Source organism: Salvelinus fontinalis, chromosome 9 (genome assembly GCF_029448725.1).
Source record: "Salvelinus fontinalis isolate EN_2023a chromosome 9, ASM2944872v1, whole genome shotgun sequence".
NCBI lineage: Eukaryota > Metazoa > Chordata > Actinopteri > Salmoniformes > Salmonidae > Salvelinus > Salvelinus fontinalis.
The window spans coordinates 16548558-16565853 of record NC_074673.1 but is presented as its reverse complement, the minus strand read 5'-3'; the positions used below and the strand labels follow the sequence as shown (position 1 = coordinate 16565853).

The window sequence follows — 17296 nt, the reverse complement described above, 5'->3', positions numbered from 1 at the left end:
AAACATTAAGAACACCTGCTCTTTCCATGAGTTAGACTGACCAGGTGAATCCAGGTGAAAGCTATGATCCCTTATTGATGTCACTTGTTAAATCCACTTCAATCAGTGTAGATGAAATGGAGGAGACAGGAGACAATTGTCTTGAGACAATTGAGACATGTATGGTGTACAGTATAGTATGTGTGCCATTCAAAGGGTGAATGGGCAAGACAAAATATTTAAGTGCCTTTGAACAGGATATGGTAGTAGGTGCCAGTTACACCGGTTTGTGTCAAGAACTGCAACGCTGCTGGGTTCTTCAGTTTCCCGTTTGTATTAATAATGGTCCACCACCGAAAGGACATCCAGCCAACTTGACACAACTGTGGGAAACATTGGAGTCAACATGGGCCAGCTTCACTGTGGAAAGCTTTTGACACCTTGTAGAGTCCACGCCCTGACGAATTGAGACTGTTCAGAGGGCAAAGGGGGGGGGTGGGGGGGGGGGTGCAACTCAATATTAGGAAGGTGTTCTTAATGTTTGGTCTACTCAGTGTATCTGTCTCATAGACTGTTGAATAGCTAAGTGCCTCAATAATTCTGTAATGACTGCAAACAATAACACATATTGATAGATGGTGTGTGTGGGTGGTGTATCTATTTTATCTCCATGATTTCCGACAGCTGTAGTAAAGGTCCCGCCTGCCAATCTGTGGATCATGGCCGTGCTGACGCCTGTTGCCCTGGTGATGGTTGTTGTTGTCATGGTCACCGCCATCCTGTGCAAGAGGAACAGGGTCATCTTCAAAACGGGCGCTTTCAGGAGCTTCAAAACACGCTCTAAGGTGAACTTTCTATATCTCTTAACATCTTCATGTGCAATTCAGACAAATGTCACATCTGGGCAAGTCTTGGCACTTTATCTTGTGTTTGCTCAATTACTTATAGCCAATGGTGATGGATGCTCAATGAGCATTATGGGGGCGAAATGAGAATCCAGATGGTTAATGTGCTGGAATCGAATCCTCAGCTAAATGTCACTTTAATTGTCTTCTTGTTTAGACGTCCTATCGGAGGGAGGGCAGTTATCACCACCAGGTATTGACTGAGTGTTATTGTCAATAAATGCATGTGGCTGTGCTTGGGAGAGGACATCCCTCCTTTGTTGACGGTGCCTAGGGGAAATCAATGGGATGGAGGGGTCTCACCAGGGCTCACCGTCTATGATCAATGGGCCATTCTATACATCCCTGTTTCTTTCAAATGCATAGTAATGATTCTTACCCACCAGGCTTCCTCTCATCCAGTCTCATCTCATACCAGCTAGTAGCTTCAAGGTGGAATCCAAGCCATCAGTAATGTTGTTACTGGATTAAATATGGTGCCATTTTGATTCATAGAGATAATGTGGAGGAGCATAAACAAGCATTTCAGATTCATCATGGACCCCGTCGTTTCACAACATGCACTCATGCAGCTGCAGAGCAAGTTGTCTGATTTCAGTGTTATTTCTCAACGTCATTCCATCATCACTCCCCCCAGAGAGACAGATGTACTAAGGCATATTTTTGGATGGGAAACGAGGAGCACTAGCTCCAGCTTATGTTGTAGGACAAGGTCAGAGATACACATGATTAGTACAAATAGGATAGTAGGATAGGACTTCTCTCCCAGAAACAAGGCCTATTTCTATTAGCATAGTGTCTGCTTACTGTATTTACATTTCAGAGTGCAGTGCTTCAAGGTTTGTAAAACTGTTGGTAAACATTAAATGTCACTGGCTTGTTTTGAATGTGACATAAATGATTTAAAGCGTTGCTAAATTGGGAGATTCACGCATGGCGCTGTAAGGCCAATTGTTCAGTCTTTCCCTTTCTGACCAGAGATGTGGCACGCATGCGCAACTACCGAGATAAATATTCTTAGAATGATTTGGTTTATGAATAGCTTGTGGCGATATGCTAAAGGACGTGGTAAATGCGTTGAGTTGAAATCTTTGGCTCCACTACTCCACTGCACACATTTACAGTTTGTTGCAGTGTAATGTGTTGGTGTCCAAACGTTCTGGGAATGAGGACAGAACACCAAGCAGAGCATCACCCACTAGGGAGATAGTGGGCTTCATGAACCTCTAGTCCACAACACACAATTATCCATCAAAGTGGGACAACAATGTCAAGCTGCAAATCAATGGCATGGCTTCAGTCTGCATGTGTGCTTTTGCAGGAAATATGTGAATCTATTTCATTGCTCTCCAAATTCACAACGTGGTGTAGTCCATCATGTGTCTTCATTTTGAAAGTTTGTGCAATGAAAAGAAAATCATATCAATCATAATTGAGTTGTTCAGAGAGGTTCTACCATTAGTTTTATTACAAGTGGGTTTTATCAAACCTGTCCCTCTCTGTCCCGTGACTCCATCAGTACACTGAATGAGCCCAAGTTAAAACACAGAATCCGTTTTTGGGCGATTCCACGCCAGTAGGAGCAGAAAATATTTTTGGTAACCCAGATTGTTCTGGCAATTCTCACGTAGAAACTTCATCCGGAGGAAGGATTTTTGACATGCTTTTAACATTTGTACCACCATTTCTTTATTTTTTTATCATGATGAAAGTGGACCTATACATGCCTCCTGTTAGACCCTATGATCTGTAAACCGTGCACGATACAGGCAACATCTTGATGTCATTATACTCCTTATGTTCTAAAACATGGAGTACGTCTTGATTCTGAAATGTAAAAATTTCACATTAATTTATTCCACATTAAACATATTCATATTAATATCTCAAAACGACCCCTATTAATTTAGCTTATTTTAAGACATATTGTTTGGAACAATATACTCTACAAGTACATCACATTTCCAGAGTGGGCTCTCTGCTAATTCGGAAGGTATGATCTATTTTGTGAACAGCACCAATACAGTGAATGGGAAAATTGAGTCAACGGAAACTCCCTCTGCTTGTGACTTGCAGAATGTGCAATCCTACAGGAGTGCTGTGATTGGTTAATGACCTATAATGTCAATTCCTATGTATAAAATTATTAAAAGGACCAAAGAGTCACTCTGGAAATTTGACCTGTTTGAAGAGTATATTGTTACAAACAAAATGTCAAAAATAAGCTAAATCAAGAAGGGTAGTTTTTTGATATTGATATTTGTAATATTGAATAAATGAAGAATCTAGACATACTCCATATTTTAGAGCACACTATAAGGAGTATAATAATATAAATGGCACCAAGATGTTGTCTGTATCATGTACGGTTCACTTCTTACAGAAGGCACCACCCTAGGACAGTAAGTCTGAAAAGGGCCTAAAATGGCCACTTTATCATGATTTTTTAAATATTTTTTTCCAATTAAGTTTCTATGTGAGAATTGCCAGAACAATCTGAAATACCAAAAATATTTTCGGCTTCTTCTGGTGTGGAATTACCCCTTTGTCAAATCCATCACAGAGTAGCCTTGTGCAGAGTCTTGGACCAACTCCATGTATTTATCAGACTGGGCAGTTGACAGGTGACCATTTAGAAAGTCAACGGAATCAAGTGGACAGAGAGGCCTGCCTCTTGCCAGTGAAAAATATATATGTTGAGCTCAGCCTTTAAGGTTAATCTGTTGAAACATTCCCCTCAAATGTGAATTTACAATATGATGAAGCCATAGTGTCTCTATACATTACTTCTGCCAGACTCACTGTTGTGAAATATCACTAACCTCAGGATGAGGTGAAGATGACCGCCTGGTACAGTGTATCGATTTCGCTCCTATTTAGCTGTGTGCTGCAACCATGTGTGATAATACACTTGATGGCACTGAGACTCTTTAATTATTAAAGCTGTGTGCAGTTATATTTCCCCTTCACATGCACTCAAGTAGAAATACATTGAATATAATGTATTTATGTATTTCGTTTTCCAAAAATAAAGTCTGCACTGTGATGCTCCTTTTTGCTGTTTTACAAACCTGAGAGGCTTCATGAAATTAGAGTAATTTGGTTATACAAAGAAACTGCCTAGGCCTTGCCGACATTAACAAAAATATAAATCATGAACCAATTACATTTTCCATGTCTTTCCTCCAATACATCTCAACTTCAAAGGTGCCATTAGATGTTTCGTTTAACATTTAGTAGATTCCCATTCTGTCTTTACTTGCTGACTGAGAGAAAATAGAGCTCACCGAGCCGACAGCTCATTTACCTTGTCTGTAAATGAAATGTCATTCTCTTAAAGCACTCCTTTACTTTACCATATATCATCGTAAACCCTTTCCTAACCTTCTCTACCCCAGCCTGTGCAGGGATTTGACTATGCCAAGAAGCATATGGGCCATCAGCAAGGTGAGGAGACCATCTCTGTTACCAAGGAGACGCTGGTCCTGGGCCTCCCGGTGAGAGATGCCCCGTTGTCATTGGACAGGAAGGTGCACCAGGATGGGACCGCTTCTAAAAGACCCCCTTCTGCCGACATCATCCACAAAGGGTAAGAAGAACGCCGAATGAAATAGAAACCGAATTATATGATCTCTATAAAGATTGATCCCTGTTTACTATAGATTACCAGACCACATTTGGATTTGTTTGTGCCAATACTTTAAGTCAAGGAAAATTCACAATAAGTATTACAGTCTTGGACAGATTGCATAGAATCTGCTTAAATCTGCTCATGTTGACTGGCTTACAGTTTGCCTGGGTGTTGCCAATTGCCGGATTCGTAGCCGTCTATCACTCAGTTAAGGCAATAGAAAGCTAAAATGTTGTTACAAAACATGAGTCATGAATGTGTTATTGCCGTGCCACAAAACGGATAGAGCCTGCTGTCTTTCCTCTAGTCTAGAAGACAAAGCCAAGCTTTTGTTGCTGTTTTGAGCCATCTTTCCTTTGAATTTCCCACGCATTCAAATTCTAATTTTAACACAGAGACATTTACAGACCACCAAAGCCTTGATTTTTTTTATTGACCCAGCCCAAGACATCAGTCATTGTCTTAAAGCTGTCAAATGTAGTAGATCTCCCCTATCTTTGGCTGATTTAGACCCACTTACTGCTGCCAAGCTGGAGGTGTGACACGAGTCTGCTACAATGATCACTGGGTCTTGAAGGCACTGCAGTGTAGACCTGGGTTCAAATAGCATTGGAAATATCTCCAATGCTTTGAGTATTTGCGCTGGCCTACCTGGAGTACCAGATTTTTTTTGGGGGGGGGCGTTGCAGTTTTTGAACTATTCTATTGGTCCTTTAACCCAGGCAAGCTCAATCAAACACCAATAAAGTATTATTTTAAATATTATGTGAACCCAGGTTTGCTGCAGCGGCTGCTATTCCAGTCACCCTTTGGATGGACCGCAGGGCTCATTCAGACTGGGATTAGCAAGGCTTCAAAAGGCTACAAAACACACAGCTGTGCAGTGTGATGATTAAAGCATAAAACGCCGTTGAAAAGGCGCTGAGAATAATAATTGGTAAAACAAGCAGGCGGTAAACACACATGGTGGTGTAAAGTGAAGAGGCTGAACACTGGGCATGGAGAGAGACATAGTGGTGTAAAGTGAAGAGGCTGAACACTGGGCATGGAGAGAGACATAATGGTGTAAAGTGAAGAGGCTGAACACTGGGCATGGAGAGAGACATAATGGTGTAAAGTGAAGAGGCTGAACACTGGGCATGGAGAGAGACATAGTGGTGTAAAGTGAAGAGGCTGAACACTGGGCATGGAGAGAGACATAGTGGTGTAAAGTGAAGAGGCTGAACACTGGGCATGGAGAGAGACATAATGGTGTAAAGTGAATAGAGGCTGAACACTGGGCATGGAGAGAGACATAGTGGTGTAAAGTGAAGAGGCTGAACACTGGGCATCGAGAGAGACATAATGGTGTAAAGTGAAGAGGCTGAACACTGGGCATGGAGAGAGACATAATGGTATAAAGTGAAAGGAGGCTGAACACTGGGCATGGAGAGAGACATAGTGGTGTAAAGTGAAGAGGCTGAACACTGGGCATGGAGAGAGACATAATGGTGTAAAGTGAATAGAGGCTGAACACTGGGCATGGAGAGAGACATAGTGGTGTAAAGTGAAGAGGCTGAACACTGGGCATGGAGAGAGACATAATGGTGTAAAGTGAAGAGGCTGAACACTGGGCATGGAGAGAGACATAATGGTGTAAAGTGAAAGGAGGCTGAACACTGGGCATGGAGAGAGACATAGTGGTGTAAAGTGAAGAGGCTGAACACTGGGCATGGAGAGAGACATAGTGGTGTAAAGTGAAGAGGCTGAACACTGGGCATGGAGAGAGACATAGTGGTGTAAAGTGAAGAGGCTGAACACTGGGCATGGAGAGAGACATAGTGGTGTAAAGTGAAGAGGCTGAACACTGGGCATGGAGAGAGACATAATGGTGTAAAGTGAAAGGAGGCTGAACACTGGGCATGGAGAGAGACATAATGGTGTAAAGTGAAAGGAGGCTGAACACTGGGCATGGAGAGAGACATAGTGGTGTAAAGTGAATAGAGGCTGAACACTGGGCATGGAGAGAGACATAATGGTGTAAAGTGAAGAGGCTGAACACTGGGCATGGAGAGAGACATAATGGTGTAAAGTGAAGAGGCTGAACACTGGGCATGGAGAGAGACATAATGGTGTAAAGTGAAGAGGCTGAACACTGGGCATGGAGAGAGACATAATGGTGTAAAGTGAAAGGAGGCTGAACACTGGGCATGGAGAGAGACATAGTGGTGTAAAGTGAATAGAGGCTGAACACTGGGCATGGAGAGAGACATAATGGTGTAAAGTGAAGAGGCTGAACACTGGGCATGGAGAGAGACATAATGGTGTAAAGTGAAGAGGCTGAACACTGGGCATGGAGAGAGACATAATGGTGTAAAGTGAATAGAGGCTGAACATTGGGCATGGAGAGAGACATAGTGGTGTAAAGTGAAAGGAGGCTGAACACTGGGCATGGAGAGAGACATAGTGGTGTAAAGTGAAGAGGCTGAACACTGGGCATGGAGAGAGACATAATGGTGTAAAGTGAAGAGGCTGAACACTGGGCATGGAGAGAGACATAATGGTGTAAAGTGAAAGGAGGCTGAACACTGGGCATGGAGAGAGACATAGTGGTGTAAAGTGAAGAGGCTGAACACTGGGCATGGAGAGAGACATAATGGTGTAAAGTGAAGAGGCTGAACACTGGGCATGGAGAGAGACATAATGGTGTAAAGTGAAAGGAGGCTGAACACTGGGCATGGAGAGAGACATAGTGGTGTAAAGTGAATAGAGGCTGAACACTGGGCATGGAGAGAGACATAATGGTGTAAAGTGAAGAGACTGAACACTGGGCATGGAGAGAGACATAATGGTGTAAAGTGAAGAGGCTGAACACTGGGCATGGAGAGAGACATAATGGTGTAAAGTGAATAGAGGCTGAACACTGGGCATGGAGAGAGACATAGTGGTGTAAAGTGAAAGGAGGCTGAACACTGGGCATGGAGAGAGACATAGTGGTGTAAAGTGAAGAGGCTGAACACTGGGCATGGAGAGAGACATAATGGTGTAAAGTGAAGAGGCTGAACACTGGGCATGGAGAGAGACATAATGGTGTAAAGTGAAAGGAGGCTGAACACTGGGCATGGAGAGAGACAAAAAAAAGAGACATAATGGTGTAAAGTGAATAGAGGCTGAACACTGGGCATGGAGAGAGACATAGTGGTGTAAAGTGAATAGAGGCTGAACACTGGGCATGGAGAGAGACATAATGGTGTAAAGTGAATAGAGGCTGAACACTGGGCATGGAGAGAGACATAGTGGTGTAAAGTGAAAGGAGGCTGAACACTGGGCATGGAGAGAGACATAGTGGTGTAAAGTGAATAGAGGCTGAACACTGGGCATGGAGAGAGACATAATGGTGTAAAGTGAAGAGGCTGAACACTGGGCATGGAGAGAGACATAGTGGTGTAAAGTGAATAGAGGCTGAACACTGGGCATGGAGAGAGACATAATGGTGTAAAGTGAAGAGACTGAACACTGGGCATGGAGAGAGACATAATGGTGTAAAGTGAAGAGGCTGAACACTGGGCATGGAGAGAGACATAATGGTGTAAAGTGAATAGAGGCTGAACACTGGGCATGGAGAGAGACATAGTGGTGTAAAGTGAAAGGAGGCTGAACACTGGGCATGGAGAGAGACATAGTGGTGTAAAGTGAAGAGGCTGAACACTGGGCATGGAGAGAGACATAATGGTGTAAAGTGAAGAGGCTGAACACTGGGCATGGAGAGAGACATAATGGTGTAAAGTGAAAGGAGGCTGAACACTGGGCATGGAGAGAGACAAAAAAAAGAGACATAATGGTGTAAAGTGAATAGAGGCTGAACACTGGGCATGGAGAGAGACATAGTGGTGTAAAGTGAATAGAGGCTGAACACTGGGCATGGAGAGAGACATAATGGTGTAAAGTGAATAGAGGCTGAACACTGGGCATGGAGAGAGACATAGTGGTGTAAAGTGAATAGAGGCTGAACACTGGGCATGGAGAGAGACATAATGGTATAAAGTGAAGAGGCTGAACACTGGGCATGGAGAGAGACATAATGGTGTAAAGTGAATAGAGGCTGAACACTGGGCATGGAGAGAGACAGTGGTGTAAAGTGAAGAGGCTGAACACTGGGCATGGAAAGAGACATAATGGTGTAAAGTGAATAGAGGCTGAACACTGGGCATGGAGAGAGTGAGCTACACAGCCTGGAGAGATCCTTCAAGGGCCATGTTTGATTCAGTGTTCCTCTGGGCTCAGGTTGACAGGAATACACACATCCTCAATCTGTTCTCTCTCTCCCCCTCCCCCTCCCTCTCCCTCTCCCTCTCCCTCTCTTCCCTCTCTCTGTCTGACCATGTATCACAGGAGTAGAACTGTACCTCATTATAGAAGCCTCATGATTGCGAATGCTGATTCCATTTAGTATTTCTGAATGCATTACACCCTTAGAATAATCTAATCTTGGTTAACCCAGAACAAAAATCACGTATTTGGTCAGATGCTCGATTATGTTTAAGTAGTCTGTCCATGAGGGATTATGAATAATCTGATACAAACATTCTGAAGAGCAATGTCGATATGAGCTGACATAATGGGTGTGTGTGTTCCTAGCTGTCTTATCTGACATAACATCAGGCTCCTGTGTTAGTCACTGGTGTCAGTCTGTTGGTTACCCCTGAAAAGATACAAGGGGAGATAGTTTGACATTAAGATAGTATCTCCCGCTGTTCCAGCCTGTGGTCTTGTTGTGAAGCAAATAGCTTTAGATAGAACACAGCCTTTAGAGGTGTCTCTGTCACCAGGGTTGGACAGTGACATGTATATGTAACTTTTTTTGCAATCAGATAACTGTAATCAGATGCGTTACCATGAAAAAATATTGCAATCAGATTACAGATACTTTTGAAAAACTAGATGATTATGTTTGCGAAAAAAGACATGACACCTTTTCTGTTTTCTCAATGACATTCAGTTCATCATTGAAAAAAGGTGCCAGTTTAATTTTGTTCCACTTGATCGAGTCTGAGATCACTATGATGACGCACCAAATGCGTTTAAAGGATTATTTTTGTTGTCTTCTAATGCTGTAATCTAAAAGTAACATTACTGAGTTTGGGTAATCCAAAAGTTGTTACTGATTACACATTTTGGGCAGGTAACTATGGTAACTTTAACAGATTATGTTTAAAAAGTAACCTACCAACCCTGTCTGTCACATACTGCAGTCAGATTTCACAGGTTAGAACTGGCCAGGGGGCTGTGTGATAGCAGCATTACCCTTGGATAATACTGTATGCACAAAGCTTACCACTGCCTGCCTCTGTTGCTATGGTTACCTGCGGCAGGTTGCCAAGCGAGGACGGCTCGGTTACAAGCAACGAATCCGGGAAACTCAACACGGGCAAGAGCTCGATGGTACGGAGGCCTGCGGCACAGAACAGCGCCAAGGAGGATCTACTACACAAGAGGAACGGTGAGAGAGAGGAGGCCATACTCCGGCTACTGTACTGCTGCCCACCACAATATTGTGTCCTCACACAGGCTTGATACACTATACGGCCATTAGAGGGAACTAATTCATTGTAAATGAAAAATAAGCACTTACTGTATATGCAGGGATGCATGCAGTGCAGCCCCCCGCCCCCCCCCCCCCCCCCCCCCGCCCCCCCACACACACACACACACACACACACACACACACACACAAGCATCTTTCTATTTTCCTCCTATCTAACTGCAGTAGCTGTAACACTCAGGCAGTGTGAGTGGGGATGTGAGGAAGGGTCTGATGAATGATAAAAGGATGATGCAGTGGCAGCCACTGAAAGTCCTCATTGTTCTTGAACTTCAGATATTTACCTTACTGGATGCATCAAATGAAAGGTGACAGTCTGGTAGAATTGCATTTTTACACAATGTTTCCATTGTTGTTTGGAAGTTGTCTATGATGATTGATATGCCTTAATAGCGCAAGGTTAGATTACACACTGCATTACAGTAAGCATCTCAATTTCAGAAATCATGTTGAGACAATGCCCAGGCAATATTGTTACTGTGGCATCTAGAAAGCTTTCATTTTCAACCGTCTAGCAATGGTTACACAACATTTATTGGTGCGATGTATTATAATGTCGTACAACTGCAAATTCCTCGGGGTAAGTAGAAAATGAGTGATTGTATTATTTCCCTCTCAAGACCTTAGACGTACATTTAGAATGCCATTTACTTTCCCTTGGGAAATCTCCTATATTTTCTAGTTTTCATACATTAATACTTTCCCCATGTCTACATTATATGCAGAGTGATCTGAGCACTGAAGCAGTTAACCTAGAACAACATCTGCTCTGTTTGATTGGTGCTGATGAGAGACGAATACACCATTAACCCCACTGTAGCCAACCGCTATATGACGTCAATCAGTGAAGTGCTCACAGCAGTATCAGTCATAGCTGGGCTAGCTAGTGCTGTGCTAATTAGCAATGTCCTCTCATCCCAGCAGATCCCTATGAGGACCACACTGGCTCACTGCGACTCATCACCATCAAGCCAATGGCGGCCCAGCCCACATACTCCTACCCATCCTCCTCCAGTCACAGCCAGGACTCAGTCGTCCTCAATGGGGAGGTGAGACACCACCCCCAGCCTGCTGGTTACATTGTGTCTGCCAGATGAAGATTCTAAAGATGAATGTTCTGGATGTGTACTGTAAAAGCAGTGTAGAAGTGGAACTATATTTCTGCAGACATCAAAGGGTTTGGGCCAATGGGAAGTAGGAATGGATTTGGAACCGATTGTTTCTTTATAGAGAAGAGGGACCTCAGTAGATACCTCACCACGTTTACTTCAAATACCAAGTAATGTCAAACTAGAATCAATACTAATGTAATACAAATTACTTTGTCTACAGGCAAACGTGGGGCTCAAGCAGAAGTCCGACATCGAACACTACAGGAACAAGCAACGGCAGAAAGCCAACAGAAAAGGCTACTGTGATTTCCCTGTTACAGACAATGGCATCCACCCATTCAACCCCAGAGAGAGGCACAGCAGGCATGAGAATGCCAAGGAGCCAATGACTGCTGAGGAGAAGAGGGCATCCTATGCAGGATGCCACATCAGGAGGTGGGGGAGCAGACAGAGAAATGCCTCTTCTTGCATCCACAATATGTAATATGCCAAGAGACATACAGTATGCTATACAGGAAGAATTGCTTTCATGTTTGAGTGGGTGTTCCGTGGGTGTTCCGTGGGTGTTCCGTGGGTGTTCCGTGGGTGTTCAGTGGGTGTTCAGCGTAAACAGATCCACTGGTTTAAAAGTGACTTTTCAGAATGCCTACATGTACCGGTGACTGCAGCACCGGTTCATCGTTAATGTGACAAAGTCTCTTGCAGGGGGATGCCAAGCGTCAAGTTTGTTTACAATCATGTAACAACTTATGTAATGAACACTAGTCACTTTAATAATGTTTACCCACTTTATATGTACACTGTATATACTGTATTCTAGTCATGGCTCATCCTAAATACAGTTGAAGTCGGAAGTTTACATACACCTTAGCCAAATACATTTAAACTCAGTTATTCACCATTCCTGCCATTTAATCCTAGTAAAAATTCCTTGTCTTAGGTCGGTTAGGATCACCACTTTATTTTAAGAATGTGAAATGTCAGGATAATAGTGGAGAAAATGATTTATTTCAGCTTTTATTTCTTTCATCACATTCCCAGTGGGTCAGAAGTTTACATACACTCAATTAGTATTTGGTAGCATTGCCTTTAAATTGTTTAACTTTGGTCAAACGTTTCGGGTAGCCTTCCACAAGCTTCCCACAATAAGTTGGGGGAATTTTGACCCATTCCTCCTAACAGAGCTGGTGTAACTGAGTCAGGTTTGTAGGCCTTGTTGCTCGTACACGCTTTTTCAGTTCTGCCCACAAATGTTCAAAAGGATTGAGGTCAGGGCTTTATGATGGCCACTTCAATACCTTGACTTTGTTGTCCTTAAGCCATTTTGCCACAACTTGGAAGTATGCTTGGGGTCATTGTCCATTTGGAAGACCCATTTGCGACCAAGCTTTAACTTCCTGACCGATGTCTTGAGATGTTGCTTCATAATATCCACATCATTTTTCTTTTTCATGATGCAATCTATTTTGTGAAGTGCACCAGTCCCTCCTGCAGCAAAGCACCCACACAACATGATGCTGCCACCCACGTGCTTCACGGTTGGGATGGTGTTCTTCGGCTTGCAAGCCTCCCCTTTTTCCTCCAAACATAACGATGGTCATTATGGCCAAACAGTTCTATTTTTGTTTCATCAGACCAGAGGACATTTCTCCAAAAAGTACGATCTTTTGCAGTTGTAAACCGTATTCTGACTTTTTTATGGAGGTTTTGGAGCAGTGGGTTCTTCCTTGCTGAGCGGCCTTTCAGGTTATGTCGATGAAGGACTCGTTTTACTGTGGATATAGATACTTTTTTACCGTTTCCTTCAGCATCTTCACAAGATCCTTTGCTGTTGTTCTGGGATTGATTTGCACTTTTCGCACCATAGTACGTTCATCTCTTGGAGACAGAATGCGTCTCCTTCCTCAGCGGTATAACGGCTGCGTGGTCCCATGGTGTTTATACTTGCGTACTATTGTTTGTACAGATGAACACCAGACCTTTTTTCTGAGGTCTTGGCTGATTTCTTTTGATTTTCCCATGATGCCAAACAAAAAGGCACTGAGTTTGAAGGTAGGCCTTGAACTACATCCACAGCTACACCTCCAATTGACTCAAATGATGTTAATTAGCCTATCACAGGCTTCTAAAGCCATGACATCATTTTCTGGAATTTTTCAAGATGTTTAAAGGCACAGTCAACTTAGTGTATGTAAACTTCTGACCCACTGGAATTGTGATACAGTGAATTATAAGTGAAATAATCTGTCTGTAAACAATTGTTGGAAAAATTACTTGTGTCATGCACAAAGTAGACGTCCTAACCAACTTGCCAAAACTATAGTTTGTTAAGAAGAAATTTGTGGAGTGGTTGAAAAATGAGTTTTAATGACTCCAACCTAAGTGTATGTAAACTTCCCACTTCCAACTGTAACTTATTTTCGTATTTTTCTGGATGATGTATATTGTATTGGTGGATATTGCTGCACTGTTGGAAACTTCTGAAAATCTGTGTACGCGACCAATCAACTTTGATTTGATTTGAAATACACATTTGAAATGTCTGAAATATTCCTGTTATGGTGCAAACCTGTGCTGCAGGTCAAGGCCATTTTTACTGATGAGGATGATGAGGATTATGATGGCGATTTTCTTGACAATGGCGACTATGATATCCCTATTTCAGGCATCCCCCATCCAGAGAGCCAGCCTACTGGAGCCGTCAGTCCCTGGCTGCCAGCAGCCCTGGCCCCGTGGAGACGGAGATGGACCTGCTGGTCCTCAAGGAGAGGTCTAGAAGAGGGATCCGCAACAGCGGCTATGACGTGAGGCCTCACTGAGTATCACTGCTGAACAGTGTCCATTTTAAGACATCCATGAGATGTAAAACAGGGATGGTCAATTCCAGTCCTCACGTGCTGGAGTGGTGACACACATTTTCCCCATCCCTAGCAAACACAGCTGATTAAACTCATTGCATTCTAAGCTAAAGATCATGATTCATTGATTATTGGAGTCAGTTGTATTAGTAGCTGGGGCTTGGGCAAAAGTGTGACACCACTCAGGCCGCCGAGGACTGGAGTAACATATCCCTGTCCTGAAATGTACACCATACTACTGGAGTCACTGCATGGGCAAAAGGGGTTGAGCATAGATAAGTTCTGATACTGGGGTGCAATAACCTAAAGAAAACCCTAGAACAAAGCCTGTCCCAAAATGCCTATCTCTCCCAATCCTTATTCTAAGCTCTATGGCTCAAATGAAGAGGATTACCTTCATCCAAACTTTAAAACCTCCATCTAGCACAGCGATGGAGCTCATTCTTAGGGCTATCATTTTATGCTGCCTGCACAGGCACTACATTGCTGAATGTCAGTGACCGTGAATATGATTATAGCCTGTTCAGTGATTCAGATGCGAAATTCGATACCAGTTAATATACTGAACAAAAATGCATACGCAACATGCAACAATTTCAAAGATTTTACTGAGTTACAGTAATATGAATCAAATGTATTTATAAAGCCCTTCTTACATCAGCTGATGTCTCAAAGTGCTGTACAGAAACCCAGCCTAAAACCCCAAACAGCAAGCAATGCAGATGTAGAAGCAATATAAGGCCATCAGTCAATTGAAATAAATTCATTAGGCCCTAATCTATGGCTTTCACATGATTGGGCAGGGGTGCCCTCCACTGGGGACACTGGGGAGCCAGGCCCAGCCAATCAGAATGAGTTTTCCCCGACAAAAGGGCTTTATTACAGACAGAAATATTTCTCAGCATTTCTTGCAGTCAGCATGCCAATTGCACGCTCCCTCAACACTTGAGACATCTGTGGCATTGTGTTGTATGACAAAACGACACATTTTAAAGTGGCTTTTATTGTCCCCAGAACAAGGTGCACCTGTGTAATGACTATGCTGTTTAATCAGTTTCTTGATATGCCACACCTGTCAGGTGGATGGATTATCTTTGCAAAGGAGAAAAGCTGACTAACAGGGATGTAAACAAATATGTGTGCAAAATTTGAGAGAAATATGTTTTTTGTGCTTATGGAAAATGTCTGGGATTTTTTATTTCAGCTCATGAAACATGGAATCAACACTTTACATGTTGCGTTTATATTTTTGTTCAGTGTAGCTCTGAATGTGCTGAGCTTTTAAATTGCAAATGGATAACTCTGTGTGTGTGTGTGTCCGCCTTCCTGTGTGTCAGGTGGAGCCGTTTGAGGAGACCAACGTGGACCGACTGATGAGCTCCCTGGGTTATGGTGGAAGCCATCAGGTCAAAGGTCTCTCGGACTCGTCCACTCTGAGCTCTCAGCCTTCCATCGGCGAGGTCCGTCAGCAGATGCAGCTCCTGCTGGGTAATGCCTTTGGGCTGGCCCCAGACGAGGCCCCGCCCTCCAACCACCACCACCCCCACATTCACCCCCACCTCCACAGTTCCTACAACCCCAGTCACACCAGCCCCTACTCCGAGGGAGTGACCAGTGCCCCTGGCACTATGAACCACCCATGCGGAGGAGGCCGCCAGCATGGGTCTGCCTACGGGCCGGAAATACACCAGTGTAGCTTACCCAAGCCTGTGAGTGCATTGATTAGATCATGCAAAAAAGCAACAACAAAAAATGTCTGTATATTTACGGTGGTGTTTTAAACAAAAATCCTGAATGCTATTGTAGAAAATCCACATAATAAGATGCTATCTGAATAGGACATTATGTTTAAACACCCACACACTGATTGAACTGTGTCTGTGTGTTGTGTTTGGTGCTGCAGGGCTTCAGGTTCACTCAGCTTCCTGACATGGGCGTTGGACCTCCGCCCACTCTGATCCCCTCCAGACCTGGACCCCCTCCCGGGACCTCAATGAGGCGGTACGAAGCTCCCTCCTCCCTTCAAGCTGTCAGAAAGACAGTAAACGGATGCAAATAACATTCATTCCAATATATTCACATCCACACAATGCTAAACATGCTCAACCTACTACACTGAACAACAATCGAAACGCAACATGCAACAATTCAAAGATTTTACTGTGTTACAGTTCATATAAGGAAATCAGTCAATTGAAATGAATTCATTAGGCCGTAATCTATGGATTTCACATGACTGGGAATACATATATGCATCTGTTGGTCACAGATATCTGAAAAAAGTAGGGGCATGGATCAGAAACCCAGTCAGTATGTGGTGTGACAACCATTTGCCTCATGCAGCGCGACACATCTCCTTCATATAGAGTTGATCAGGCTGTTAATTGTGGCCTGTGGAATGTTGTCCCACTCCTCTTCAATGGCTGTGCGAAGTTGCTGGATATTGACGGGAATTGGAACAAGCTGTCATACACGTCGATCCAGCGTATCCCAAACATGCTCAATGGGTGACATGTCTGGTGAGTATGCAGGCCATGGAAGAACTGGGACATTTTCAGCTTCCAGGAATTGTGAACAGATCCTTGCGACATGGGGCTGTGTACTATCATGTTGAAACATGAGGTGATGGCAGGGGATGAATGGCACGACAATTGGCCTCAAGATCTCGTCACTGTATCTCTGTGCATTCAAATTGCCATTGATGAAATGCAATTGTGTTTGTTGTCCATAGCTTATGCCTGCCCATACCATAACCCAACCGCCTCCATGAGGCACTCTGTTCAAAACGTTGACATCAGCAAACCGCTCGCCCACACGATTCCATACACACGTCTGCCATCTGACCGGTACAGTTGAAACCGGGATTCATCAGTGAAGAGCATACTTCTCCAGCATGCCAGTACTATTGAAGGTGAGCATTTGCCCACTGAATTCGATAACGACGCCAAACTGCAGTCAGCTTCCCTGAGATAGAAGTTTGGCACAAACTGTCAGAAACTTTGGTTTTGCAAACCCACAGTTTCATCAGCAGTCCGGATGGCTGGTGTCAGATGATCCCGCAGGTGAAGAAGCCGGGTGTGGAGGTCCTAGGCTGGCGTGGTTAAACATGGTCTGCGGTTGTGAGGCCGGTTGAAAGTACTGCCAAATCCTCTAAAACAACGTTGGAGGCGGCTAATGGTAGAGAAAATGTATATTAAATTCTCTGGCAACAGCTCTGGTGGACATTCCTG

The 17296-nt window shown here is 43.6% G+C and overlaps 1 protein-coding gene across 3 annotated transcripts in view; it reads left to right on the top strand.

Annotated features, from left to right (window-relative positions):
• Nucleotides 1-17296, top strand: part of LOC129862170 (UPF0606 protein KIAA1549L-like) — a 44385-nt gene that overhangs the window by 17209 nt on the left and 9880 nt on the right. Inside the window, exons 11-19 of one of the 3 annotated variants that reach the window (XM_055933566.1) lie at nucleotides 664-824; nucleotides 1042-1077; nucleotides 4283-4473; nucleotides 9867-9994; nucleotides 11021-11145; nucleotides 11429-11643; nucleotides 13874-14012; nucleotides 15404-15775; nucleotides 15970-16067. In XM_055933566.1, the coding sequence (XP_055789541.1) occupies nucleotides 664-824; nucleotides 1042-1077; nucleotides 4283-4473; nucleotides 9867-9994; nucleotides 11021-11145; nucleotides 11429-11643; nucleotides 13874-14012; nucleotides 15404-15775; nucleotides 15970-16067 (1465 nt within the window). Of the gene's footprint in view, nucleotides 1-663; nucleotides 825-1041; nucleotides 1078-4282; nucleotides 4474-9866; nucleotides 9995-11017; nucleotides 11146-11428; nucleotides 11644-13873; nucleotides 14013-15403; nucleotides 15776-15969; nucleotides 16068-17296 lie in introns of all 3 variants that reach the window. The other 2 variants (XM_055933565.1, XM_055933567.1) reach the window with 2 other exon arrangements.